Raw genomic sequence first — 23,288 nt, forward strand, 5'->3', positions numbered from 1 at the left:
CTCCCAATTAGGTGAGAATGTTGGCCACCACTGTGACCCAGCACTTGGGTGGCAGATATGTGTGAGTTCGAGGCCAGCCTGGTCTACAGAGAGAGAGAGAGTTCCAGGACAGCCAAGGCTACACAGAGAAACCCTGTCCCAAAAACCTTAAAAACAAAAACCATAAAACCACCTGACAGTGCTGTCATTTTTTAACTCCCAAAAGCTCTATGCTCTCTTACACCTGGTGTGGCTACCTCAGCTGAGTGCCCCAGGAAGTGGAGTCAGCTATCATATTTCCCCCACATGCCAGCCAAGTGACATGCCTTCTGTGTCAGCTGCCTTCCTCTGCAAGCTGTCCTTTAGAGAGTTCTTGGCATTAACTTTCAGGGACAATTCGTAGAGAGCTCTGAGACCATTTGAGCCTATTTTTCAAGCTGAAATGCTTGGCATACTAAATACCATCTGTAGTCCTATAGGAGAACCAGGCTTTTTTCCTTTCAAAACAAACAAACAAACAAACAAACAAGCAAGCAAACACCATCAAAGTCTAGAGAAGCATCTGGATTTGGGCTGTTTGTGCTTTTGTGTATCTTCATATTTTCCTTTTTATGTGCAGGCCTTCAAAAGCCACAAGAATCTGATTCTTCTTGTATTATCCCCCTCCCCCCTTTTGGTGATTCCCATCCACAAAATGGTTTCCAGAATTATTTTCTGCCTAGCAATACCATCCATATTAGAGCCCAGTTCACTGTGAGGAATCTTCAATCTACTCACTGGCTACAAAGCTCCTATAAGATCTTTAGAGATCTAAACGTGAAACTGTAACCATTGCACACTTCCTTGTTTGCCAAGTCTGCTTTGGAAGCTACATGAGAGAGGAAAGACTTCATTGGTTCACAATGGATCCTTGAGCAGAAAGCCAACGAGAAGTCCTAGAACAGAGGTATTGAACTACTGTGGTTGACCATGTTGCCCTCAAGTTCAAGGCTATATGTCTGTGGCTGAGACTGAGGCACCAATGAAGAGCTCTGCCATTGAGAGCTGTGCGAATTCAGCTTTGGCGTGGATTTAGGTAGACCTATATTTAAGGTATCACAGAAGCTTTAGGCTTTTAGACATGTTATATTTAAAATTATGTAAAGAACTATCTCTTTTACTCTGAACAAGAGATGAAATGTGAGAAATAAAAGAGGTGTGGGGATCTAGTGCCCTCAAGAAGAGGCAAGAAGTCCACAGTATATTAAGGGTACAGGACCCCTGAATTTCTAATCCCTTCATGGCTAGTTTTCTTTGAATAAAATCCGCTTGAAGGTGAGATCTTAAGAAGACCTGTGGAGGAAAGAGGGAAAGAGATTTAGAAAGGACTGACAGCTGTGGACAGACAGTGTGCACCTTGAGTCAGTGGCTAAGATGTAGTCCTTGTGAGAACCAAGTCTGACGATGGTCAGTACCTTTCTTAGTTCCATTCACAAGGCTCTGTTCTGTTAAGAGGGGCCTGGCAGGGTGAGTCCACTGTCTAGCCTCTGCTACCGGCCCTGGGAAGCACCAAGGCTCTGGTGAGCTTGCACTACTTATGAATGAGCAGTTACCAAAAGCAGATGTGTACCTAAAGGTCACCCTGAGTCCTCTCTGAATGGTCAGTATTAGCATGCTCCGGTGGCAGCTCAACTCCAGCAGCCTGCTGTAGAGCCACGTGGGCCCAGTTTAACTCAAAGCACAGATTAAGTAGTGAAAGAGTCAGCGCAGCTGATGTTCTCCATCCTGGGCTCTTGGAAAGTCTCCCAAAGAGCCATACTGAATTATATTAGCTGCTTGGGACTAACATAATGGAGGAGCTATTTGGTTGTTGAAGGAACATAAATTCATTCCCTATATCTATGTGCTAAGAAAAGTTGGAATCTGTTCAAGCATGTTCCAACCGCCAATTTTCTAAAATTTCTTCATTTCACGAATTTAAAAATGAAAAAATTTGAAATGATACAAAATGTAAGAAAGACTCAAGGTATCAAAGAAAGGTTTAAAAATTTCTAGTCTGGTAGCAAATTCTTGTTGGAATGAGTAGGCACCAGTGACAAGAAGTGAAACTCCGTGTGTGTGTGTGTGTGTGTGTGTGTGTGTGTCCGTGTGTGTGTTCCCATTCTGTGTTCTTTGTTTCTGTAGTGATTGTGTCAGAGCCCAGGGTCTCCTGCATACCAGACCAGCACTTTTCAATAGAGCAACTGCAGTAGTGTTTTTTGTGATTTTAAGACACAGGAGACAGGAAAACAGCCACGTTTAAAGCTGCAGGAGGTAGATTATGGCTTTCTAATATTTCTAGACATACGACCTTCATACATTTCCATGGGATAATCATAAATAAGCTCTAAACAACTACTCCTAAAAGATGTTTAGCATACACACCACAGATTAACAATAAATTGGATGAAATGACTTCATAATAGAAAAATAGTGAATAATAATATTTTTAGTATCTGTACTTCAATCAGTAGTACAAGGAAGCAAAATATTAATAAGCGATCCATGATGGATAATCTAATATTCTAGGAGCATTGTCCACTAGTAGTCTACATAGCCCACGTGTGCTCATATTACTGCAAGTTAAAGCACATTTTCTTCTGTCCATGGTATTATTTTGAAATGAAAAAAAAAAAAAAGTAAAGAAAGGCATCATTATTTATCTTAAATAGGGTCTTTCCTGGAACCAAGCAAAGGAGAACCTAAGCCCAACGGCTGCCTGCTTGCAACTCCCCCCCCCCCAGAAGGCAGCCCTTGGTGTTTGCTTTTCCGAGTCAGGTGGGGTGATGTGTGGGGACGAAGCCTTGTGCTACTTACGGATGGGGACAATAGAAGCAGCCCTCACACTGTTGGTGCTGCATTCACTTTCTTTTAATTTCTCGAACGATCTAAATTGATGTGTCATCTATATGCCTCAAGAGGAAAAGAACTGCTCATTTGTCAAAAGGTATGTCTTGATGCTTCCCAGATTCCACAGCTTGGTTGTGGGCATCATTAAAATTAGATTTTTATATTCTTCTGGAGTGGGACAGGGGCATTGAACATTTCCTAACACTCCATGGAGAGCAATAATGCACTCCCTGTTATTGATAAAGAAAAGCCTCAGGGGCTTACCAGCTTGCCTTGGTGGTCAGATTTACTAAGAAGTGTTGGTTGGCTAGTTGGCATTTCTTCTCCCAGGGGCTGCTGGGATAAGCTGCCATAAATTTGGTGACTTGAAACAGAAGAGATGAGGGCTCACACAGGCTCAGAGGCCAGGAATTGAGCCCTACACAAGGCCATAGGGGGAGAATCTATTCTCTGACTCCTCTAGAGACTGATGGTCACCCTAGCACTCCTGCAATGTGAGCATGTCCCTTCAGTCTCTCTCTACTCATAGTGTCCTCCCTTAGAGTCTCTCCCTCCCTCCCCCCCCTCTCTCTCTCTCTTTCTCTCTTTCTCTCTCTCTTTCTGTCTCTCTCTCTCTTTCTCTCTCTCTCTCTCTCTCATAACGATGCTTGTGCTTAGGGTTTAGAACGTACCCTACTTGTTTAAGGGAATGCCTTCTTTCCACGATCCTTACTGTCAAAGCATAAATTCATTCACTCTATCTTCAAATGGCAACTGAGCTTGGACTTCATGCTCTACGTTATTCTAGGTGCTGTCAACACACATGGTTGACTTGATGACGATGACCAGGGGAGATCAAAGGGTACTGTAGACGTAAGATTATTGTGTAGTTTAAATTCTGATTTCCTGTCTAAATGTGTAAACTCTGCTCCCCAATTGCCACCCCCCCCCCCGTTATTGTCAGTAAGGCAGCTTACAGCCAGTTGTTGAGCAGCAGAGAGAATGGGGCTGGACTTCCTGATAGTCAGGGGAGGAGGAGCTAGGAGAAGAATTAAGGGATTTAGAGGGGGTTCAGCGAGGAGGAGAGGAAGATCAGGAGGAAGGAGCTGGAGCTGAGGAAGGTACAAAGTACAAGTATCATTCGGATGTTTTCTGGGAGTAAGACAAAATAGCATAGAGGGTTAAGAACAGACTTAACCTGCTCAAGATTATGTTGTAAGGCCTTGTATCATAAAAGAGTCTCAATTATTTGTGTGATAGCTGGGTTAAGAAATAAGTTAAGAGAAACAAACACTGTTTTATAAAAATAATTTCAACAGGGTACTGAACAGGTCCCTATACTTAGCTAAGCACTGTTGTTGCCACCTAAATACAGTTAATTTAAAAGGAATTGCTCGTATTTGAATATTGTATGGGGCCTGAAGACAGAGGTAGCCGTTCCCAAATGCCACAGTGAACAATGCAGGAAAGGCACCTGCTCTCACGGGATTGTCAAAGTTCCTGAGAGTTGACAGCTGACTATACGGCATCTGCTATCAACACAGGATACCTGGCCTTTTTGGTGCCAAATATAAGGTTATAGAGAGGATACACACTTTCTAAAAAGAAAGAACGAAGGAAGGAAAGACAAAAGTTTCTTATTTTATTTCTTATTAAATATATCTTTTGACTGTTCTTGTCTAGCTTCTCCTTGGAATTTCTGAGCAGTGTCTTTCAAACTCAATCAGAATTTTTGTAACTGTGTACATTTTCTTCTCTAAGGAGGTAGAGCCTTTCTACTACCAAGACTGGCCTTGAACTCTTGGTCTCAAGTATCTCTCCTGCTTCAGCCCTTTGAGAGACTGCTACCACAGGCTGCCTCAGGGTACCTGGCTTTTCATTTTCTTGGGGGGGGGGAAGCCTTTTTAGTAAATGGTTGTCAGGCACTTTCTCTCTTTATAGATGTCAGTTTCAACATTTGGAAAGAGGCAGGGACCTAGACACACTGTCAATAACATCAATATTTGGGTAGAAGAAAAATACATTTCAAACCCAGTCTTGGACAGCTCTTCCACAGAAGAATAAATTGCCTGGTATTGATATGTCATAAAAACAAATCTCCACACATGGCTTTCCTTATAAAGCATTACTGCCTTGATATGGACAGGGGCCAGATGTGAAAGGGATCTGGTTCCTGACATCCACATGACTCCTGAGAAATCTGTTTCTAACATGGAATAACCACATAAAAATTATATACATTATATAATTATATAAATCCATATATATATAATTTAAAGATCCATGCTACTATTGAAAGGAATAAACCCAGAACTGAGGTGGTATATACACATTTAACACAGTTCAGTTAAGGATTTGTACCCCAAAGTACAAGTTCTTGTTTTTCTTTCCATTCCCAGATTAGTCACACTAGATATATAACCACTTATAATAGCATTGTGCCATTACCAGTGACTTTAATTACTGTTTGGTAACCTTATCTACTTACACCAATATTAATTAAATCCATCTGGGTAAGGGCAGGCTGGGGGTTGCTCCAAAATATGTTGACCTGCAAAAGCGAACCACAATCTTTACTGTGGCTTATTTTCTCAGACTCCTCTTCGTTGAGGACAAGGAATGGTCACACTATTAGTTCTACAAGTTAATTCTAAAATAGGAACTTAATCTCTCAGTCTGTTTCAGGGCCTACTGACTCCCCGGTAGACGCAGCCCTCACTGTTTGCTGCTGCTGTCACTGCTGGGATTTGCTAACACATCTTCAAATGTACTCAGAACCAGAGGGGAAAGTGTTAAAGAAACGCCATGGCACAGCAGTGCGGTGTTGGTAAGACCGAGGAAGCAGGGAGGCACCGCGTGCGCTCGGAACTGAGTGTGCCATTACCCGCACTCCCATGAACCTGTCCTTCAGCACAATCCAGGACAGCAGGAAGACGAAGGCTTTGTTGCAGCAGAAGAGAGCGGAGACATCTGTGGCCGTCAGCTTCTTTAAAGCCAGTAAATACAGGTAATTTGTCAAAGTCCACAGAATAGAAAAAGGGGCAGTTCTTTTAAGAAAGAGCTTCAGTGTCAAGCCATCCTCACCAAAAATCCGACTGCATTCCCTAGGAAAGAAAAAGACGTTAGTGTGCAGGGACTGTTGGGGTCCCCATCTTGTCAGGCTGATTTTCACGACCACTGTTAGCGGAGAGCACAAACTGGGGCCCATCAAGTGTCCCCGGAATGTGCGGAACCCAGTTTTGTTATCTGCGTGCTTTAGGAAATACACGGGGGTCCTTGGAAAGAGCAGGACCCTGTCCTCATCACAGTTCCCCCGAGCTGACCAGCCATTCTCCTGCCTCTGAAGGTTTTCAGAGAAGCCTAGAGAAACTCAGACTCGGGTAGTCATCAAAGTTAGTGGCTATTGATAGAGCCTGAAGCTTCCCACGTGCACAGTGATAAGATCAAGATGGCTGCTATAGTGTCTGCGGCCTGCAGATGGTTCCCAGAATCTATGAAACCTCACACACTTCAGGGTTTAGCTATTATTTCTGGGACACTCTTTCTTTCCAAAATCTGTACTCAGTGACAAAGTTTGTTAAGGCAGAAAAATGAAGAGCATTTCTGTGACAACCTTAAAAATTAAGTATGAAACTTGGGTTGGATTTATGTTCACTGTCCATTTTGGATGGCTTGTTTGAACTTACTATATGAAAATAGCCAGTCACTGCTTTCAATGAAATCTTTGATTTGTTTGATTTATGATTAAACTGGCTGCTTATCTTTTGGGGCCATTGTGATAAAAAATATTCAGACAGTAACAATAGGGGTGTGACGACAATGCCTATGCTACTGTGGGCCAAAGAGGCTCACTTTGGAAGTTCACTCTAATTGCAGTCACAAACAGGAACACATAGTATTTGCTGGAGATCATCATTTGCCAACATGATATTTTAAAAGTATAAATATCTTGCTCAAAGCAACAATTTACTATTATTTGTGTGTGTGTGTGTGTGTGTGTGTGTGTGTGTGTGTATGCATTTTTATGACTCCAGACAGTACAAATAGCAGTTCAGTTTTTACTGAAGAGAAATCATTGTCTGGAAAGCACTTAACATACTCTTAAATTCAAGTGATGTCTAGCCAGGGTTTGCCTCACAAAATGAAGTAACCTCTCACCTGGGAGATTCTGGAATGAAATAGTGACAAGGACCCTGAGACTAGGAAGCAGAGCCGCAGTGGCGAGTCATTCAGTAAAACTCTGACTTCAAGCAGCTAAGAATGCTGGGGGTTCAAGAAGGTCAAAACTGTGTTATACACACACACACACACACACACACACAGACACACACACAGAGAGAGAGAGAGAGAGAGAGAGAGAGAGAGAGAGAGAGAGACTTAATCTTTGGCACCCTCGGGATTCTGTGAGTTGGCTTTTACTGAGCTAGATCCTCTAACTGGGATTTTTTGTAAGGGAAAATGAAATTTTCCAAAGGGAAGCTTTAACCTGACTGAGACACGATTTCAGTGCAGGGAACCGATACCCTAAAGGCAAAGTCTTCGGTAAAGCACACAGAACCCTCACCTATCACCCAGAAACGCTAATGGACCTTTTGTAGCCCTGCAGTCCCTGGTTTTGTACAGAGGGCAAGGAACAGTGCTTCCAGACCGTCCCAGATGCAAAGTTTGCTCCTGGTAGGGCAGGGCATCTGCCTGGCTGGAAAGCAAGAGGGAGTCGAGAGTCCTGGGTTTATTATTTTATCCACAACCAGTGGGTGCCTTTGTAAATACACATTTACCAAAACACATGAAAACATTTTCTTATTCAATAGTTTCTCTCTTCTTATCCTTGGCTTTATGATGGTTCTTACCCGGAGACCACAGTCACCAGATGAGAGTCTAAGGAATGCAGGGGGGCAGGTTGTGGGGGGCAGGCAAGGAACACAATTCTCCAGGGATGGTGAGAGAGGTCCATAGGCAAAGTGGACCGCAAGGCTGATTAGAGGTAGAGATGGTTCTCACCCAGCTCATCATGTCCCTCAGCTATTCAGTCTTTCCTTGTTCCCCCTTTCTACCCACCCTTCTAACTGCTGTCTGTCTCGCCATAGGCAGCTACTGTTGCAGGCATTAGAAGGCTCCGTCCAAGCCCTTCTCTCGACACATTCTAGGTGACCCACATAGAGCTATATGCAGCGTGAGCCTCAGGTACTAAGATGTGAACACTCAAAGGATAGATACTGACTAAGAGGCCGTGAATGGTGTGCCTCTCTTTGGGGTGATGGGAGCAGAATATCTGGATAAGAGGCACTGGCAGATGGCAAAGCTTGCAATGAAGCTAGGGCTGGGGGAATAACACATTAATTACATCATTTGTATAGCAGCAGCTACTAGTTATTAAGCACTCTCTGTATACCAAATGGTACTTTAAGTGCATCTCACCAGAGACTGCTGTATCTGACTCTAACTCATTCTTTCTAGAAAAAATTTCCATTAATGAAGTATCCTTATTAAAACTATAGCAAATACCCTTTTCTCTGTAAATTTCAAATGCACCTGGGGCACTTGAATTCTGGTAGAATTTAATTAGAAAAACGGATTCATCAAAGTCTATTTCTAAGGGGACACGTCTTCTCACCTAGATTTGATACTTTATTGAAAATTCCTTTGATGTTAGTGATTAAAAAAAAAAAAACCATGAAATTCTTCCACACTGCTCGAGAGAAAATCTAGTGAGAGATCTAGTGCTATGGGAAAATTCTACTTTTGGTCTCCTGTACCAACTCAAGTCTCCTGTTCAGGCTTGAAAGCTTTCGGAGCACCTCCTTAGCAGATATTGTTAATGAGTCTGTAGGGAAAAGAGATCAAAGATTTAAGAGTTTCCTGACCATGTTTAGCTCTCAGGATTTTCACCAGAGAAACTAGCAGTGTTCTCCACTTCATAATAAAAGCCTTTTGATTCAGTTCTAGCAACTACCAGCTTTGCTCTCCCCTGGCAGGTGGAGGCATCTTGTCAAGGTAGAGTGCAAAGCTCAGAGTTAGTCCAGTTCTAGGGATGTGGGGGAGGTACAGCTCATTTCCCAGCTTCAGCCTGTCGTGAATGGGTTATCCAGGGCAGTCACATGACCTGCTTTGCAGTGCTCTTAAGTTGCTCTCCTTCCTCTACACCTTTTAAATTGTTTTTATCACATGCGTATCTAAGGCACAGGAGCTTTTGAGGAGAGCATGGATAGGATGCTATCTGGCATACACAGCAGTTCTCAAATATGACAACTGCAGTTTGATAATGGTACTTCCTTGGTGCCTTAAAAAATACCGTCATGCCCCAAGATGACCTCTATTTTAATGGAGGTCCATACCATAACTAAATACAAAATATCCTTAGCAATTACAAGCAATTATGGGACTTTTCTTCTTTAAAAAGGCCATAGTTATCATTTTAGTTTCTTTTTGTTTTTTAATTAAAACATAGAGTTTAAAATTTTATTTTATGTGTATGACTACTTTGAGTGCATGTATGCATGTACACCAAGTGTGTGCCTGGTATCTAAGGATGTCAAAAGAAGGCATCAGATCCCCTGGCAGTGAAGTTATGGATGTCTGTAAGTCACCATGTGAGCTCTGGGGACAAATCCAGGGCCTCTGAAAGAGCAACAAGTACTCTTAAGCACAAATCCACCTCATCAGCCCCCACTCTTTGTTTATTTAAATTGAATATTTACCATTGCATGCAGAAAACTAGCTCACAATGTGACTTCAATATTCCCTCACACTTCCAATTGGTGACAAGAAATGGAAGGTGCTTTAAAATTTAACCTTAGAATGTACCAATCATAATAGTGATTTTTTTTCCTGCAGAGCACAGAGGGACTAAAGAGAGGTTGAACTCCTGTATGACCCTGCTGAAGATCAGTTGCTCTAATCTCCTGAGGACCCTGCAGTGAGCATGGTTGTTGCAGATGTTGTTCCTTAGATCTCTCTCTCTCTCTCTCTCTCTCTCTCTCTCTCTCTCTCTCTCTCTCTCTCTCTCTCTCTCTCTCTCTCTCTGTGTGTGTGTGTAGCTAGAAGACAATTTTGGCAGTCATTCCCCAGTCACCATCCACTTTGTGTTTTGAGACAAAGTCTTTCCTTGGCCTGAAGCTCACTTGGGAGGTTAGGCTGCTGTCCTGTGAGCTCCTCTTGTCTGCACTTCCCCAGTGCTTGATAGCAAACATGCTCAACCATACTGAGATTTGTTTTTCCTTCTTGTTTGTTCTGGGATAGAACTCAAATCCTTGTGTTTACAAAGCAAATATTTTACCTGCTGTAGTCTACAAAACCAAAACAAGACAAACTAAACACAACAGAAAATGAAACGAAACAAAACAAAAACCCAAAACCAATCAAACAACCTCCCTGAAGAACCCTACAAACCGCTTCCCCTCCCCAAATCTGTGGCTTAAGCATTGCCTTTGCCTTCCAGGAGTGCTGTACAGAAGCTGACATTAGCTCTTCTGACAATAGGTTATCGACCACTCCCAGAGGGGACCTGGCTTAGCACTGAACAAATACCAGAACCATGAGACGAGTAGGACACTCTCCACTGCACATATTTACCAAAAACCACACAAGACCCATGTGTTTGACCAGCAGAGACTGGCATCTCTTCAGGTTGCCCAGTGCTAAGCCTCCCATCTCAATAAGGAAGGCACTCTCACCTGCTAGCGCATCAGAGTGCTGGAAATATAAAAGCAAATGTATGTGCAACAGCAATTAACTTTATTAATATAGTCTTTTTCCTTTAGAGTTTAAGACATTCTGAACACATGACCTTCAGAGATGAATAAAGAAGCATCCGAATATAAATCAGGGTTCTGTTATACATCACTAACCTTGGACCAGATTTAGGCCTTTTGGCATCTGTTTCATCATGTGTTAGGATGAGGACACCGACCTCATCTGAAACTGTTCCTTACCACGATGATGAGGACTACATATGGGACACAAGGTAAGGGCATGGTGACCCTGTGTCCTCCCATTCACCTCCAGCCACAGATGTAATTTCTTCACTTCCCAAGAGTTCAGAATATGCACATTTACATTAAACAGGTTTCGCATTGTCTCCTATAGAGTGCTCAACATGGAACCTACCTGAACTTTTTCATTGGTGACTGCTTTTCTTGAGCCGTGGCTAGGTGGCCCGAATAATAGACTGGGAAAAACATAATGTTCCAGTTTGTTGAAAACCATGTCATGAAAAAGGGACAGTAAAAATTCTTGTAAGTGATTTTTACAATTTGTGTGGTTCCAACCCAGGACGATGACACTGACAAGATGATCAAGAGTCCCCAGATGGTCTTCAGAAGCACAGATGTGCAGGACAGACAGCGAGCCTTGGGTCTGTTCTCGTGGCTGCTGCTCTCAGGATGTGTCTGTGTGCTGTCATCTCCTGAAAACGGGAGAGGAAGACAGGTGTGGAGGAGCAGGATGTAAAAAACAGCAACCAAACGTGTTGGCTCCTTTAAGAAGACGTACATAACCGCCAAGTCTGATGAGCACGCCAGAGTTTGTCTTTTCTGCCTCCACTGGAAGAGAACAGTGGTCCCCAGCCCATTCTATTTTTATAAATTGTTTTTGAGATTTTGCTTATTTTTTACTTTATCAGTACGAAGTGTTCGAATGTATGTGTGTGCACCGTATGTGCGCAGTACTGGTGAAGGTTAGAAGAAGGTGTCCCGGAACTGTAGTCACAGCCAATTGCAAGCCACCATGTGGATGCTAGGAATTGAACATGGGTCCTCTGAAAGATCTGCCAATGCTTGTAAATGCTGAGCCACCTCTAGCACCACCTCCCCTGCCAACTCATTCTTTTTATGTACTTTGCGTTGCGGCGTCCAGTGTGGATCTGGACCCCACCCAGGAGGCAAAGATGCTCATGCTGGTGGTGAATGTTACATGGTAGGCATGCTTTGCTTTTAAGACTGTTTCTACACTTCAGCTTCTAAGGATGTGTTGGGGGCCTCATCTAACCCTACAGGAAATTATGCAGATTTGCTGCCCCTTAGCACTAAGACAGAAATTCCCCAAGATTTCAGCCTATGTGGGGGAGCTCAACTAAGCCAAAGTTTCCCCCATCCACCAATATGAAAAGTCAGGAAGAAGGGAAACTTGTTTTTATATTCTATTGACATTTTTTAAAAATGGCACCAGATGGCTCTTAAACAGAAAGCAGTGTGTCCTAAGGACAGGGCAAATGTGACTGTACAAAGTCATTTCTCATCGTATGGCAAATTATTTTTCCGCCTATTTCAGGAAACATAGGTTTTGTATGAATTTTAACATTTACTAAGAAAAATTAGTAGCATTTTTTTCACATTAAAGTAGTCAGAACCCTCTGGAGTTGATAGCCTTCACCACTCTTTCTCCTGTTAGAAAAAAATAAGTTAGATTAAGTTAGAAAAAAATAAATTCTCAGGGAACTGAGAAGAAAGACACCCTCCTAGCTGAGATTCTACATGGCAGCATCCTGCAGGGACACAGCATTATCTACAAGATTTTCTTACATTTCTAGGAACTTAGCTGAGGTAGGTGCAAGGTCTATACTTGGAGTGGAAGTAGTGACTGGTCGGTTTTTCTCACTTAGCCTTTCCAGAACCTGCCTGAACGTGTTCCCAGGACTTGGTGAAGCAAAGCCTGACTTCCTCCTGCACCCCTGGGGCTGCATCCTTTGCTGGCCTAAGGCTTTACAGATAATCATTGAGAGTGAAGTCTTCACTTTGGAATATAAATGTGACTACAGCAATCTCTGTGGAATTTCTTCGTCTTATAAGTCATACTGAATTCTTGGAGTCTTGAGTAACAGCAGGTGAAAATGGCCATTCTCTGACTTAGTCAATGCACTCTTTGGAGACTCGTAAATCTGGTTCTCTCTTTGGGTCTCAGGGGTTCAAAAGTGAAAGAGTTGAGTTTACAGTCTGGCAAAACACACATGACACAAGATGACCAGGGCCAGTTCATACTGAGATGAGGCTCCATAGAGAATAGAAACAGATGTGGTCAGGAGGAACTTCCCTAGTGCAGAGACATTGAGATGAGGCAGGAAGCAGGATTTAACTAGCTCCCTTAACTATGCCCAGACATTATCGGCTCTGGATAACAGTTCTTCAAATGCCCTGTGATTTGTGCAGAGACGAAAGGGAAAATGAAGATAAATCCAAATGATAGATGAGAGATTATTGTGCCAGGAGGCCAGAAAAGAAACAGAAACCTACTCAATGCAGATGAAAAGACCCCAGGCTTGGGTGAGAGGCTCTGCAAAGCAGAAAAGCTCTAGGTGTCTTTATTCTGAACACACATTCAATCTAGGATTTATGCATATAAAAGAATCTATTCATAAGTCAACAGGACTCTGAACGAGGCCTTTTGTTCATTTTCCTGCCTCATTTTCACTTACCACCACCTCCATTAAATCTCACAAACTGTCATTTTTGTTCATTAAAAATAATCTCTTAACATTTGGCTTTGTTAGTTTTCTTTAACTAACCAGTTATTTGGATGATGTGTTCTGCTTTTTGAAAACTGAAAGAGATTTTGGCATATGGCCAGCCCAGCTGAATGGTCAGGCCAAGGAGGCGTTTTGAATGCAGGCAGAAGAGGTATAGGGGCTGATCATGGAAGAAATAAACTAGAGAGCCTGACATCAGACAAGGAGGGAGACACACTAGCCAGGGAAGAGTTCTCGTAACTGCTGAACAAAATCTGATAGATGATATTGAACTGTTACTTAGAAAACAGTTTTTTCCTTTCTTTCTGGGAAGGTAGATGCATGGTCATTTGATGAGTGGATAGGAAAGGAATATGAACTGTTGGCTCTGTTTCTTTATAATAAAACTTTATTATACATCCCAACTAGCTTACACAAGAAGGAAAAAAGGGTTAAAGAAACAAAAGAGTGAACCTTCCAGTATCCGTTCCACGGGATGGGTCCTTAGGTGTCTCTCTGGCCCGCGTGCTGGTCCAGCCGGTCCGCTGCTCCCTACGCTCTCTGCCCAGCTGACTTTGTTGTTCTCTCCTCCCCAACTGCCTGAGTCACGTGGGAAGGACCGGCTCCTTCTCCCGGTCTTTCAATTAGAAAGACAATAGTCCAGGTGGGGTTCCCAGGTCTGCTTCCTGAATTCCAGACCCAGGATGGCTCCACTCAGTCTGTCACAAGGTATTCATGGGGTGCCCCAAGGGTAAAGCCCGCCAAGACTGCTCCCACCTGTGACAAGGCTTATTCTTTCCCACAATGAACGGTCCGAGACTAAAGTGTCACAGTCTTAAGCAGCAAGTGATGAATCCACCTGCATCTAGATCGTCACACTTTGCTGGGAAGCTCATGGACCGAGATCCACGCAGCCACCAGTAAACCAAGAGTTGGCGAGTGGTTAGGTGGATGTGAGGAAAGGCTGAAGGCGTCACAAGGAGCAGACCATGCTGGTTGGTTAAGTGCCTCACAGGAGCTTGGGGAGACTGGATGAGTACCAGGCACTGGCAGTCCTGACAGGGGCGAAAGCCTGGTCTGATTTTGCTGATGTTTCCATTTTCTTTAGACTGGATACGGAATGCCATGCCTGAATCTCAGAGCTGAGCTAGAAGGTGCTGGGTTTGGCATCAGAAAATGAGAAAATGAACTACCTTGTAAATTTCATTACAGGTCGTTGACTATGTTGTAAAAATTTTCCGCAATAGATTTTGAAGTTTGGTTCCCTATGACACTGTATTTGCATATCCCTAATTACATGTTCCTATGTCCTCACTTCTTCCTCTTCCTGTTTGATAAATCATCCCTGCACTCATTCATAAGAGTCTGGGAAACCCTCCTACCTTCTGTGCGCAAGGTAACGTCTTTCCTGGCTGCCTAGAAGGCCAAGATGAAGCACCACTTCAGACGAGGTGACCACATACCTGATCTGCTCTGTCTCTCGACTCTGTGTCCACAAATTGCAGAGGATCCTCGGCTCTGAAGTTCAAGTATAGGAGCAGAGGAGTCTTCGGTGACAGACAGAGGGGACAGCTGCCTGCTGATGCTGCTGTGTGAACTGGGGCAGTTGGATCCTGGTTTGCAGCGAGTAACTGAGGATCTGGACGTACCTGGAAAGACAGAGTGAGTGTGTACCAGTTTGAGGATGTCTGAGCAGAAAAACCTGAAGGGACTTCAGGTTCCTTGGCAGTCAGGTTCATGGCCAAGGCAGTGAAGGACCCCCCAAAAGGAAACACATGGAGGCCGGCTCCCGGTCTCTAGGAGCCTTTTTTGATAGATTTGTTAACTAGAGGTGAGCATTAGAAGATGAAGCTTGTATTAAAACTCTCAGCACACGTAGTTTATTTAAGGAACTCGAGGCCTTGTGTTACATCTGATTTCACCCCTTTCTCTCCCTCCTATCAAAGGCTCACTGTATGCTTTTCTGCCAGACTGACTGCTGAAGTCCAGTTTCACCTGTAGCCTTTAGCCACTGTAGTGGACAAAAAAACCAGCCCTCGGGAATCCGTCCCACTATATGCCACGCCTCTTCTGTGTATCCCCGGCACAGGACGGTCTTCATGGGCCTATCATCCCCACAGCTGTGTAGGAGCTGCAGCCGGACCCTTGACTCTCCCACCTCAAATGGTGCTTTGTTATGAGATAAACACTGGCACATTGCTGTTGACCAGACTTCGGCCTTCCTTTGAATCCCACTCATTATATCACTAATGTCCCTACTCCATCTAGGATGCCCTATTACATCTAATCATCATATCTCCTTAGCCACCTATTTTCCCTAGTTTTAAATAATTTTGAATTTGAGGTGTGATGATAAATTGTTTTGCAGAATTTTCCTCCAGTGAGATTTGTCCGTTATATCTTGCATGATAATATTGCAAATATGGGTTTGGGATACAATGGAGAGATGGAATATCTTTTTTGATATCAGTCATGTATGCTACTAGTATGACATCAGTGATGATGCTGCTAGTATGACGTCAGTGATGCTGCTGCTAGTATGACGTCAGTGATGCTGCTACTAGTATGACGTCAGTGATGCTGCTGCTAGTATGATGTCAGTGATGATGCTGCTAGTATGACGTCAGTGATGCTGCTGCTAGTATGATGTCAGTGATGATGCTGCTAGTATGACGTCAGTGATGCTGCTGCTAGTATGACGTCAGTGATGATGCTGCTAGTATGACGTCAGTGATGCTGCTGCTAGTATGACGTCAGTGATGCTGCTGCTAGTATGACGTCAGTGATGCTGCTGCTAGTATGACGTCAGTGATGCTGCTGCTAGTATGACGTCAGTGATGCTGCTGCTAGTATGACGTCAGTGATGATGCTGCCTGTGGCCACATGGCTAAGGTAGGATTTGTTACATTTCTTTACTTTTTCTTAAACAGAAAACATTTCTTTTAACATTTTGTGTATTTATTTTATGTGTCTGGGTGTTTTGGCTGCATGTGTGTTTGTGTACCATATACATGGCTTGTGCCTGCAGAAGGGAGAGGAGGGTGTTGGAGCCCAGGGAACTGGAGTTACATATAGTTGTGAGCTGCTGCCTGGATACTGGCAGTTGAACCCAGGTCCTCTGGAAAAACAACCAATGCTCTTACTGCTGAGTCATCTCCCCTTCCCTAATTTGTCAGGCTTCTTGCTCTCCATGCTTGTGCTCAATTTCGTAGGCGGTGACTAAGTCCTGTCACACTATGGGATGTGAGACAGATGGTTTAAGCCACATTCTAGAGGGTTCTATCTTGACTATTTGAAAACCTTTTTCACAAATAAAAGTTTCCCTTTTTATTCTCTCATTTACTTATTTAACAATTTACAGTGGTATGGACCGATATACATTTATCTCATATGCTGAGTCATGACCAAACTTGCCTTTTATTTTTGCGTTCCTCTTTTGGAATGGGTCCTTATTTTCTTGAAGAACGGTGTCTAGAAACCAATGCCTCATTGTAAATGATGAGTTCATTGGTACTGGGGTTCCTCTGATTCTGAGCTCTCATTTTTCAGAGCTAGAAAATATGTATACATATGTCAAGTTAAAAAGTGTATATGTATGCATGTGTATATGTAACCCTAGTCATACCTGTATATATGTGCCTTATAGTTTATATGGATTTAAACATCTGGGTAAGATGTTCTATGCACAGTGTGACCTTAAGCAGTGCTTGTTAGTTCCAATAAGGATCCAGCAACGTGACTAGATACAGAGTAGGAGAATCAGATTAGACATTTGCACATCAGGATAGACATACAGCTCTCTTCACTCTCGGGACCTTTGCGTTTGCTCTTTGTGGTAAAGCACACCTTCCCTCGCCATCAGTGGGAGCAGCGCATCATTCCCTTTGTGCCATGGCAGCCTGGTCTGGACGTGGTTCTTCTAAGATGGTAGAAGATGTCCAATGGGAACTAGAATCTTGAACTGTCAGTGGCATCCTTGTTTAATTTGGCTTTGCGTTTATCACGACATATACTAGAGTGATAACCGTGAAAACTGTCAGACTCGCAGCGGAGCGGTCGCATTATCAAGGAAAAGGAGGCTTGCATTCCTCAGCTCTCAAGAGCTACAGGAACTAATCAGGGGAGTGTATGTGCAGCCTTCACACGGTGTCCGTTCTGTCACCCACGATTTCCACTCACCGCATGTTCTTTCCCTTTTAGTTTTCTCTTTTAACCCTGGAAGAATGACTGGAGATGTTTACAAATTCGGTGTGCTGCATCTCCTATTACTAAACATCTTGACTTGACCTGACTAAGGCGCATTCTTTAATAGTGAGTTTGAAATGTAGAGATACTCAACAGTCCCCAGAAGCATCACACACCGATGTCTCTAATTAAACCAGTGCCACCTGCTAAGAATATGTGGGGTCTTATTTTCATATCCACTGTGTCCACTGACCATTGCGCAAGGGTGTCTCTAACTGAACAGTGCAAGTCCAGTGGCAAGAGACCAAGATTCACGTGCTCTCATCCACCAAAGCTTTTCCAAAAGGGTTGATTCACAGATACTCTAAGGGTCTTTCAAAACCAAGTCCCGTTTGTACCATGTGTTTCTAGGGGGTATGGCTCTAGGTCATCTTTTAGGTTAGTATCAGGTTTCCTTTTGTATTTACCCAGTGCTTTAGGTGGGAAGGAGACAGTCTAGAAGTAAGCAGGGCTGCAAATTACGATGGGGTTGAGGCCATGACCACCTAATTCTGGCAACCTATGTATAGGTTTTGTATGGCAAGTAGTGAATTTTTGTTGGCTTGTGGTACAAGGAATCAAACTCAAGGCCTTGTGCACTCTAATCACACGCTCCACAAGTGAGCTACACCCAGCAAACAAGCAATCGACTTGTAACTCACAGAAGTGATTTTTCTTTCATCCTTGTTTTCACTGGAAACAGTAGATCCTGGCATCCTTATACAGTGTAGCCAATTGCCCACTGCCAGTTGTCTCCTACTGCCTGCTTTGAAGAAGAGATCTGCTAACAGTTCATCTACTGAAGACATCTTACTCATTAATTCTTTAAAAAAAAAAAAAGGTGAACCTTAAGCTTCATGGCCAGGCCCGGTGGCACAGTAAGAGCTTAAGCCATGGAGCAGGCATCTGTTTTGGAAATAAACATACTGTCCTGGCCGACATCATCATGTACCGATCATTTAATATAAAAATTCAGTATTCAGCATATCACTTGAGATGCAACAAAGCATTATAAATAAATCACTCCTGCCTTCTATGCCGCTGAGTGACGGGACGGAAGCGGGGTTTGCAAATGCATGTATAATATCCACTCTAATAGGAGTTTTAGAGTGTATTAGGAGTGCCAGGTAGAGTCTCCCAGTAGTCAGGTCAGCTAGCTTCTCTACTCTCTAAGACATGAGCCATAGTAGTGAGGTCATTATGGGCCATTTTTAATATCTACCCAGGTAAGAGAATATATATTTTCAATGGAGCCCAGCAGATAGTTGTTAAGTACCTATTGTTAAGTATGTTTGTGTCAGGGGTGAAGTCAGACAACTGATGGATACATTATCTGTGCCTACACGGAGCTCTCAACTCAGTACCCAACTAACCACAGCTTTATGTGAACTGTGGGCTAAGGGGGGAGTGAGTCCATGCCAAGTCTGCAGCAGAGACAGCTCTGCGCTTACAGCAAGAGTGGCCTTGGAGAATGAACAGCCTATCACCAGACAGAGTTTTAAGCTGTGGAGTGGGCTGTCTAGTCAGAGGAGACTGAATACATGAAGTGTGTACCATGGAGCCTAGCAGTAGACGATCGACTTCAAGATTCTGAAATAAGAGCACAAAAGAGCATGGGAATCCTGGGTTTATGCCTTTACTTCCTTCTTGAAAAGGATCAAAACAGTATGGAGTAGTTGAAAACCCAGGCTGCCTAAATCCATGGAGATGTGGTAGGAATCTGGGCTCAGCCATATCTAAGTGTAGATACTGAGGCCAAGGTGGCCACATGAATCTCCACCCTTTTGTTTCCTCTGTGCCTTGGATTTTGTGGCTCACAGGAGGCACTCAAGAAGGACAGCTGATGGACAATACGGACAATAAGAATATGCTTTTTAGAATGTTGACTTCATGCATTAGAAATCCACTCTAAATTAAGTTAGGAAAAGGGGAACTTTTCAGAAGTTTATCAACTCAGGGACAGAATAGCTAAGATGTCCCCGACTCAGGATCAGCTGGAAACATCTGGTACCATCTCTTTATAGTATTAACTTTCATTGTGGCGTGCAACTTCATTTCTTCTCAGTTAGCTGAGGCTTGTCGAGTGTGCAGAAAATGTTAAGTTTCCAGGTTTTCATTCTTACAGCGTTAGGCTGTAAGAGAGAAATGTAGCTGCTCAGAGTAAAAGATCTTGAGGAAACTGTGTATATTATACTGACTTCCTGTCTAGCTCCCATGGCTAGTAGTGGAAACATTGTAAAAACCTCCCAGAGAGGAGCACAGACCAAATTTACAGTTACCATTTAAACCAGCGACCTTGCCATTGCCTTTATCCCCTATGGACAAAAAAGACAGTGAAGCCCCTGGCTTTACAAACCCTCTGAGCTGGTCTGGAAGCTTCATCTTAAGCATTAGGTAAGGAACATGTGCAGATCTGGTGGCAGAGAGCATCAACCTTCTCCCCCACACCCCTGGACTGTTAGTTGCCTCTCGCACGTCTGCTATCTCCCTCTCAAGCCTGGACTGTGTTAGTTGCCTCTCGTACGTCCGCTATCTACCAGAAACACTAGGTCTTTTGGGGGAACGAGTCTTCCAACTTTTCCAAATAATGTGCTAACTGAAACCAACTTTGAGATGTTCAAATAATTTTTGATGGGTTGAAGAGCAGTGATATTTTTCATGACGATGTTAGAGTGAACAAAGAAACACCGGAAACAAATACAATTCCAGACTTTATGTTAGCTGCCAGTCACAATTATCTAATCTCTTTTCTCACAGAAACATATAATAACTCAACAGAACACCAGGTGGAAAGCTATATTTCATTACAAAATCATTTGTGTGCTAGTGAGCTGCTTAGGAGTGCAAACTGCCTTTGGAGAAGAACCGAGTTCACTTCCCAGAACCCACACTGGGCACCTGACAAGTGCCTGTAACCACACCTCTTCTGACCTCTGTAGGTACCAGTACACACATCTACACACATACTCCAGCACACATATACCCATACTAAAAAAAAGTCTTTAAAATTAATTTGTGATGAATTTCATGGGCAAGAAGTATTTGACTATAGTAGGGTTACTGTCATCAGTATTGGCTGGCATTTATTAAAGTTTTCATGGGTTTGCCTAAGGGTTCCCTTGTTCTTAGGTAAACACATAGCATTAGAATTATTGCGAAGAGTTGTACTGGTTAGTGGTGTTCCACACACAGGTAATACTGCAACTTTCCATTTTGATCTATTTTACTTACTTGTTTATTTATTTACTATTTATATTTGTGGTGCTGGCAACCAAATCCAGGACCTTGGGTGTAGCAAGCCAATGCTTTACCTGTGAGCCACATTCCCAGCTTGGTACTGTGTTCTCTAAGAAACAAAAACATCCCAACCCCAGTATTATCTATTATACTTGTCATGTGCGGTTGACTTCTTATAGCTGACAATTTTTATTCGTTTTATTGTTATTTTCCAATGTAATATTTTTTGTCGATTATTCATTTTATAAATAAATATCTTGTTAAGACACCTGCTGTTTATATCATTGTCTGTATTTTTGTAGATCTTACATGTTTTATATTTACGAAATTAAAAAAATGTTTTCTGATGCTTCCTTTTAATTTTATTCCTTATTGGTACATTGGCATTTTGCTTACATGCATGTCTGTGTGAGGAGGTTGGACCTCTGGAACTGGAGTTATAGACGGTTGTGAACTGCCATGTGGGTGCTAGGACTTGAAGAAGGGTCCTCTGGTAGGACAGCCAGTGCTCTTAACCTCTGAGCCATCTCTTCAGCTCCATTTAAGAAATTTTTTCCTTTTTTTTTTTATTAATTTATTCTTGTAATTTTTTCCTTTTTAAAATTAATTTATTCATACTACATCTCAATGGTTATCCCCTCCCTTGTATCCTCCCATCCCTCCCTCCCTCCCATTTTCCCCTTACTCCCTTCCCCTATGACTGTGACTGAGGAGGACCTCCTCCCCCTGTATATGCTCATAGGGTATCAGGTCTCTTCTTGGTAGCCTGCTATCCTTCCTCTGAGTGCCATCAGGCCTCCCCATCCAGGGGACGTGGTCAAATATGAGGCACCAGAGTACCTGTGAAAGTCAGACCCCACTCTCCACTCAACTGTGAAGAATGTCCTGTCCATTGGCTAGATCTGGGTAGGGGTTTGAAGTTTATGGCCTGTATTGTCCTCGGCTTTTTCTTAAAGACGATAATTATCTTAATCAAAGTGATAAGTATCTAACTGAAAACGTAGGTTTTCAAAACATGTATTTGAAAGACGTGGGTACTTACACATTAAAAAGAAAGACCGTTTAAAGTTTTTCATTTGATTAAAATCTGTATGTGAAAGGAAAACCATTAGAATACTGCTGCTATACACATCTCACCCCTAAAACTGTGTCTTCTTCTGTCTAGGATAGGATGCGCCCAGTGTTTCTAGAGCTGAGTGCAACACCAGTTAGCACCACAACTGACTTTTGTGACATAAAAACAAAGCACCTAGCATATGCTTCATACCTACTGTGTGCCGAGAAGATTCACATACCATCTTCAGGTGCTTCAAGAACACTGCGGGATGGCTTTTACTGTCCCCACTTGACAGAGGAGACAGAATCTCTAATATCTCAGGCAGAAGTTAGTGCGCAGCCAAAAGGCACATCTCCTCTCGCATAGTTCCCTCCTCTGCAAATCAGTTTTACGGAGCCACTCTTGTACCCAAGTATCTGACGGTTTTGTTGGAAACATGACTTGAGATCTTTTCTTCCTGGCTGTGTTGGATTCTCGCCATTGGTAAAAGAGGGAAGAGTTTGGATAGGATGGAGCTTCAAGAAGCTGCCAACACAGGTAAGGTCTGAACCCTCAGAAGCTAGGCGTGCTTCTGTGAGTGAGCCACCTGCTGGCTTGGCATTAGGCGACACACTGACCTTTGTCTACAGTGACTGAGCCTTTGCATTAGGCGACACATGACTTTCATCTATAGTGACTAAGCCTATGCATTAGGTGACACACTGACTTTCATTTATAGTGACTGAGCTTTTGCATTAGGTGACACATTGACTTTTATTTATAGTGACTGAGCCTTTGCATTAGGTGACACACCAACTTTCATTTATAATGACTGAGTCTTTGCATTAGGCGACACACGACTTTCGTCTATAGTGAAGGGACCTCTGATTCTCCTTCCTTGAAGTCTTGATTTTCTTGTAGCATAAACCAGGCTGCTCACATACATATAGGGCTATATGTAAAGGGACCTGTGATTCTCAGGTGCTTTATTACCACCCTCGTGCAATGTCACTAGTGCACACCAACCTTGGGGAACACTACTTTCTGGCTCTAGAAAGCCTCTGCTTACTGATTCTGGAACACATTCCCTTTCAAATGGCCTTGTTGAATTTCTTGATTAACAGATTTGACAGAACATTGATGAAGCAGCCTCATCAGTCATTATTAGTCCAAACCTCAGCTTCAAGAGAAACCTGTGGCTCTTGGCCAGCTTCTGTGATGACCTGGCCATCAGTGTGATGGTTGCCTAATGTGGCCTAGCTGGGTCTTAGCTCTCTGCTAGATGCAGGGAAGAAAGAGAAGTCATGGCACTTGCCCTCATTTTGTTATGGTCCAGGAGGGGAAGAGCCAATTACAGAAGCAATTTTTGTAAAGTGAGCTAAATGCCAAGTGGGTGGAAAAGCTAGTCTCTGGAAGCCAATCTATTGAGCAGTCCCTTGCCAATGCTAATGGTCCACAAATATCTTCTCCTTTAGGGACTAGGCTTTTAAGCCAGAGCTTATGTGCCAGTTCACAAAATATTTATGC

General features: G+C 43.1%; 1 protein-coding gene across 1 annotated transcript in view; it reads right to left on the minus strand.

The window, feature by feature from the left end:
• Slc35f4 (solute carrier family 35 member F4) overlaps nucleotides 1–23,288 on the minus strand; it is a 67,864-nt gene that overhangs the window by 11,152 nt on the left and 33,424 nt on the right. The window contains exons 5-7 of the mRNA XM_051143350.1: nucleotides 14,728–14,913; nucleotides 10,933–11,227; nucleotides 5,711–5,930 (exon numbers count right to left, since the gene is read on the minus strand). Coding sequence (XP_050999307.1) covers nucleotides 5,711–5,930; nucleotides 10,933–11,227; nucleotides 14,728–14,913 — 701 coding nt within the window. The remainder of the gene's footprint in view (nucleotides 1–5,710; nucleotides 5,931–10,932; nucleotides 11,228–14,727; nucleotides 14,914–23,288) is intronic.

The sequence above is a fragment of the Acomys russatus genome, chromosome 3 (assembly GCF_903995435.1).
Source record: "Acomys russatus chromosome 3, mAcoRus1.1, whole genome shotgun sequence".
In the NCBI taxonomy this organism is placed as follows: Eukaryota; Metazoa; Chordata; class Mammalia; order Rodentia; family Muridae; genus Acomys; species Acomys russatus.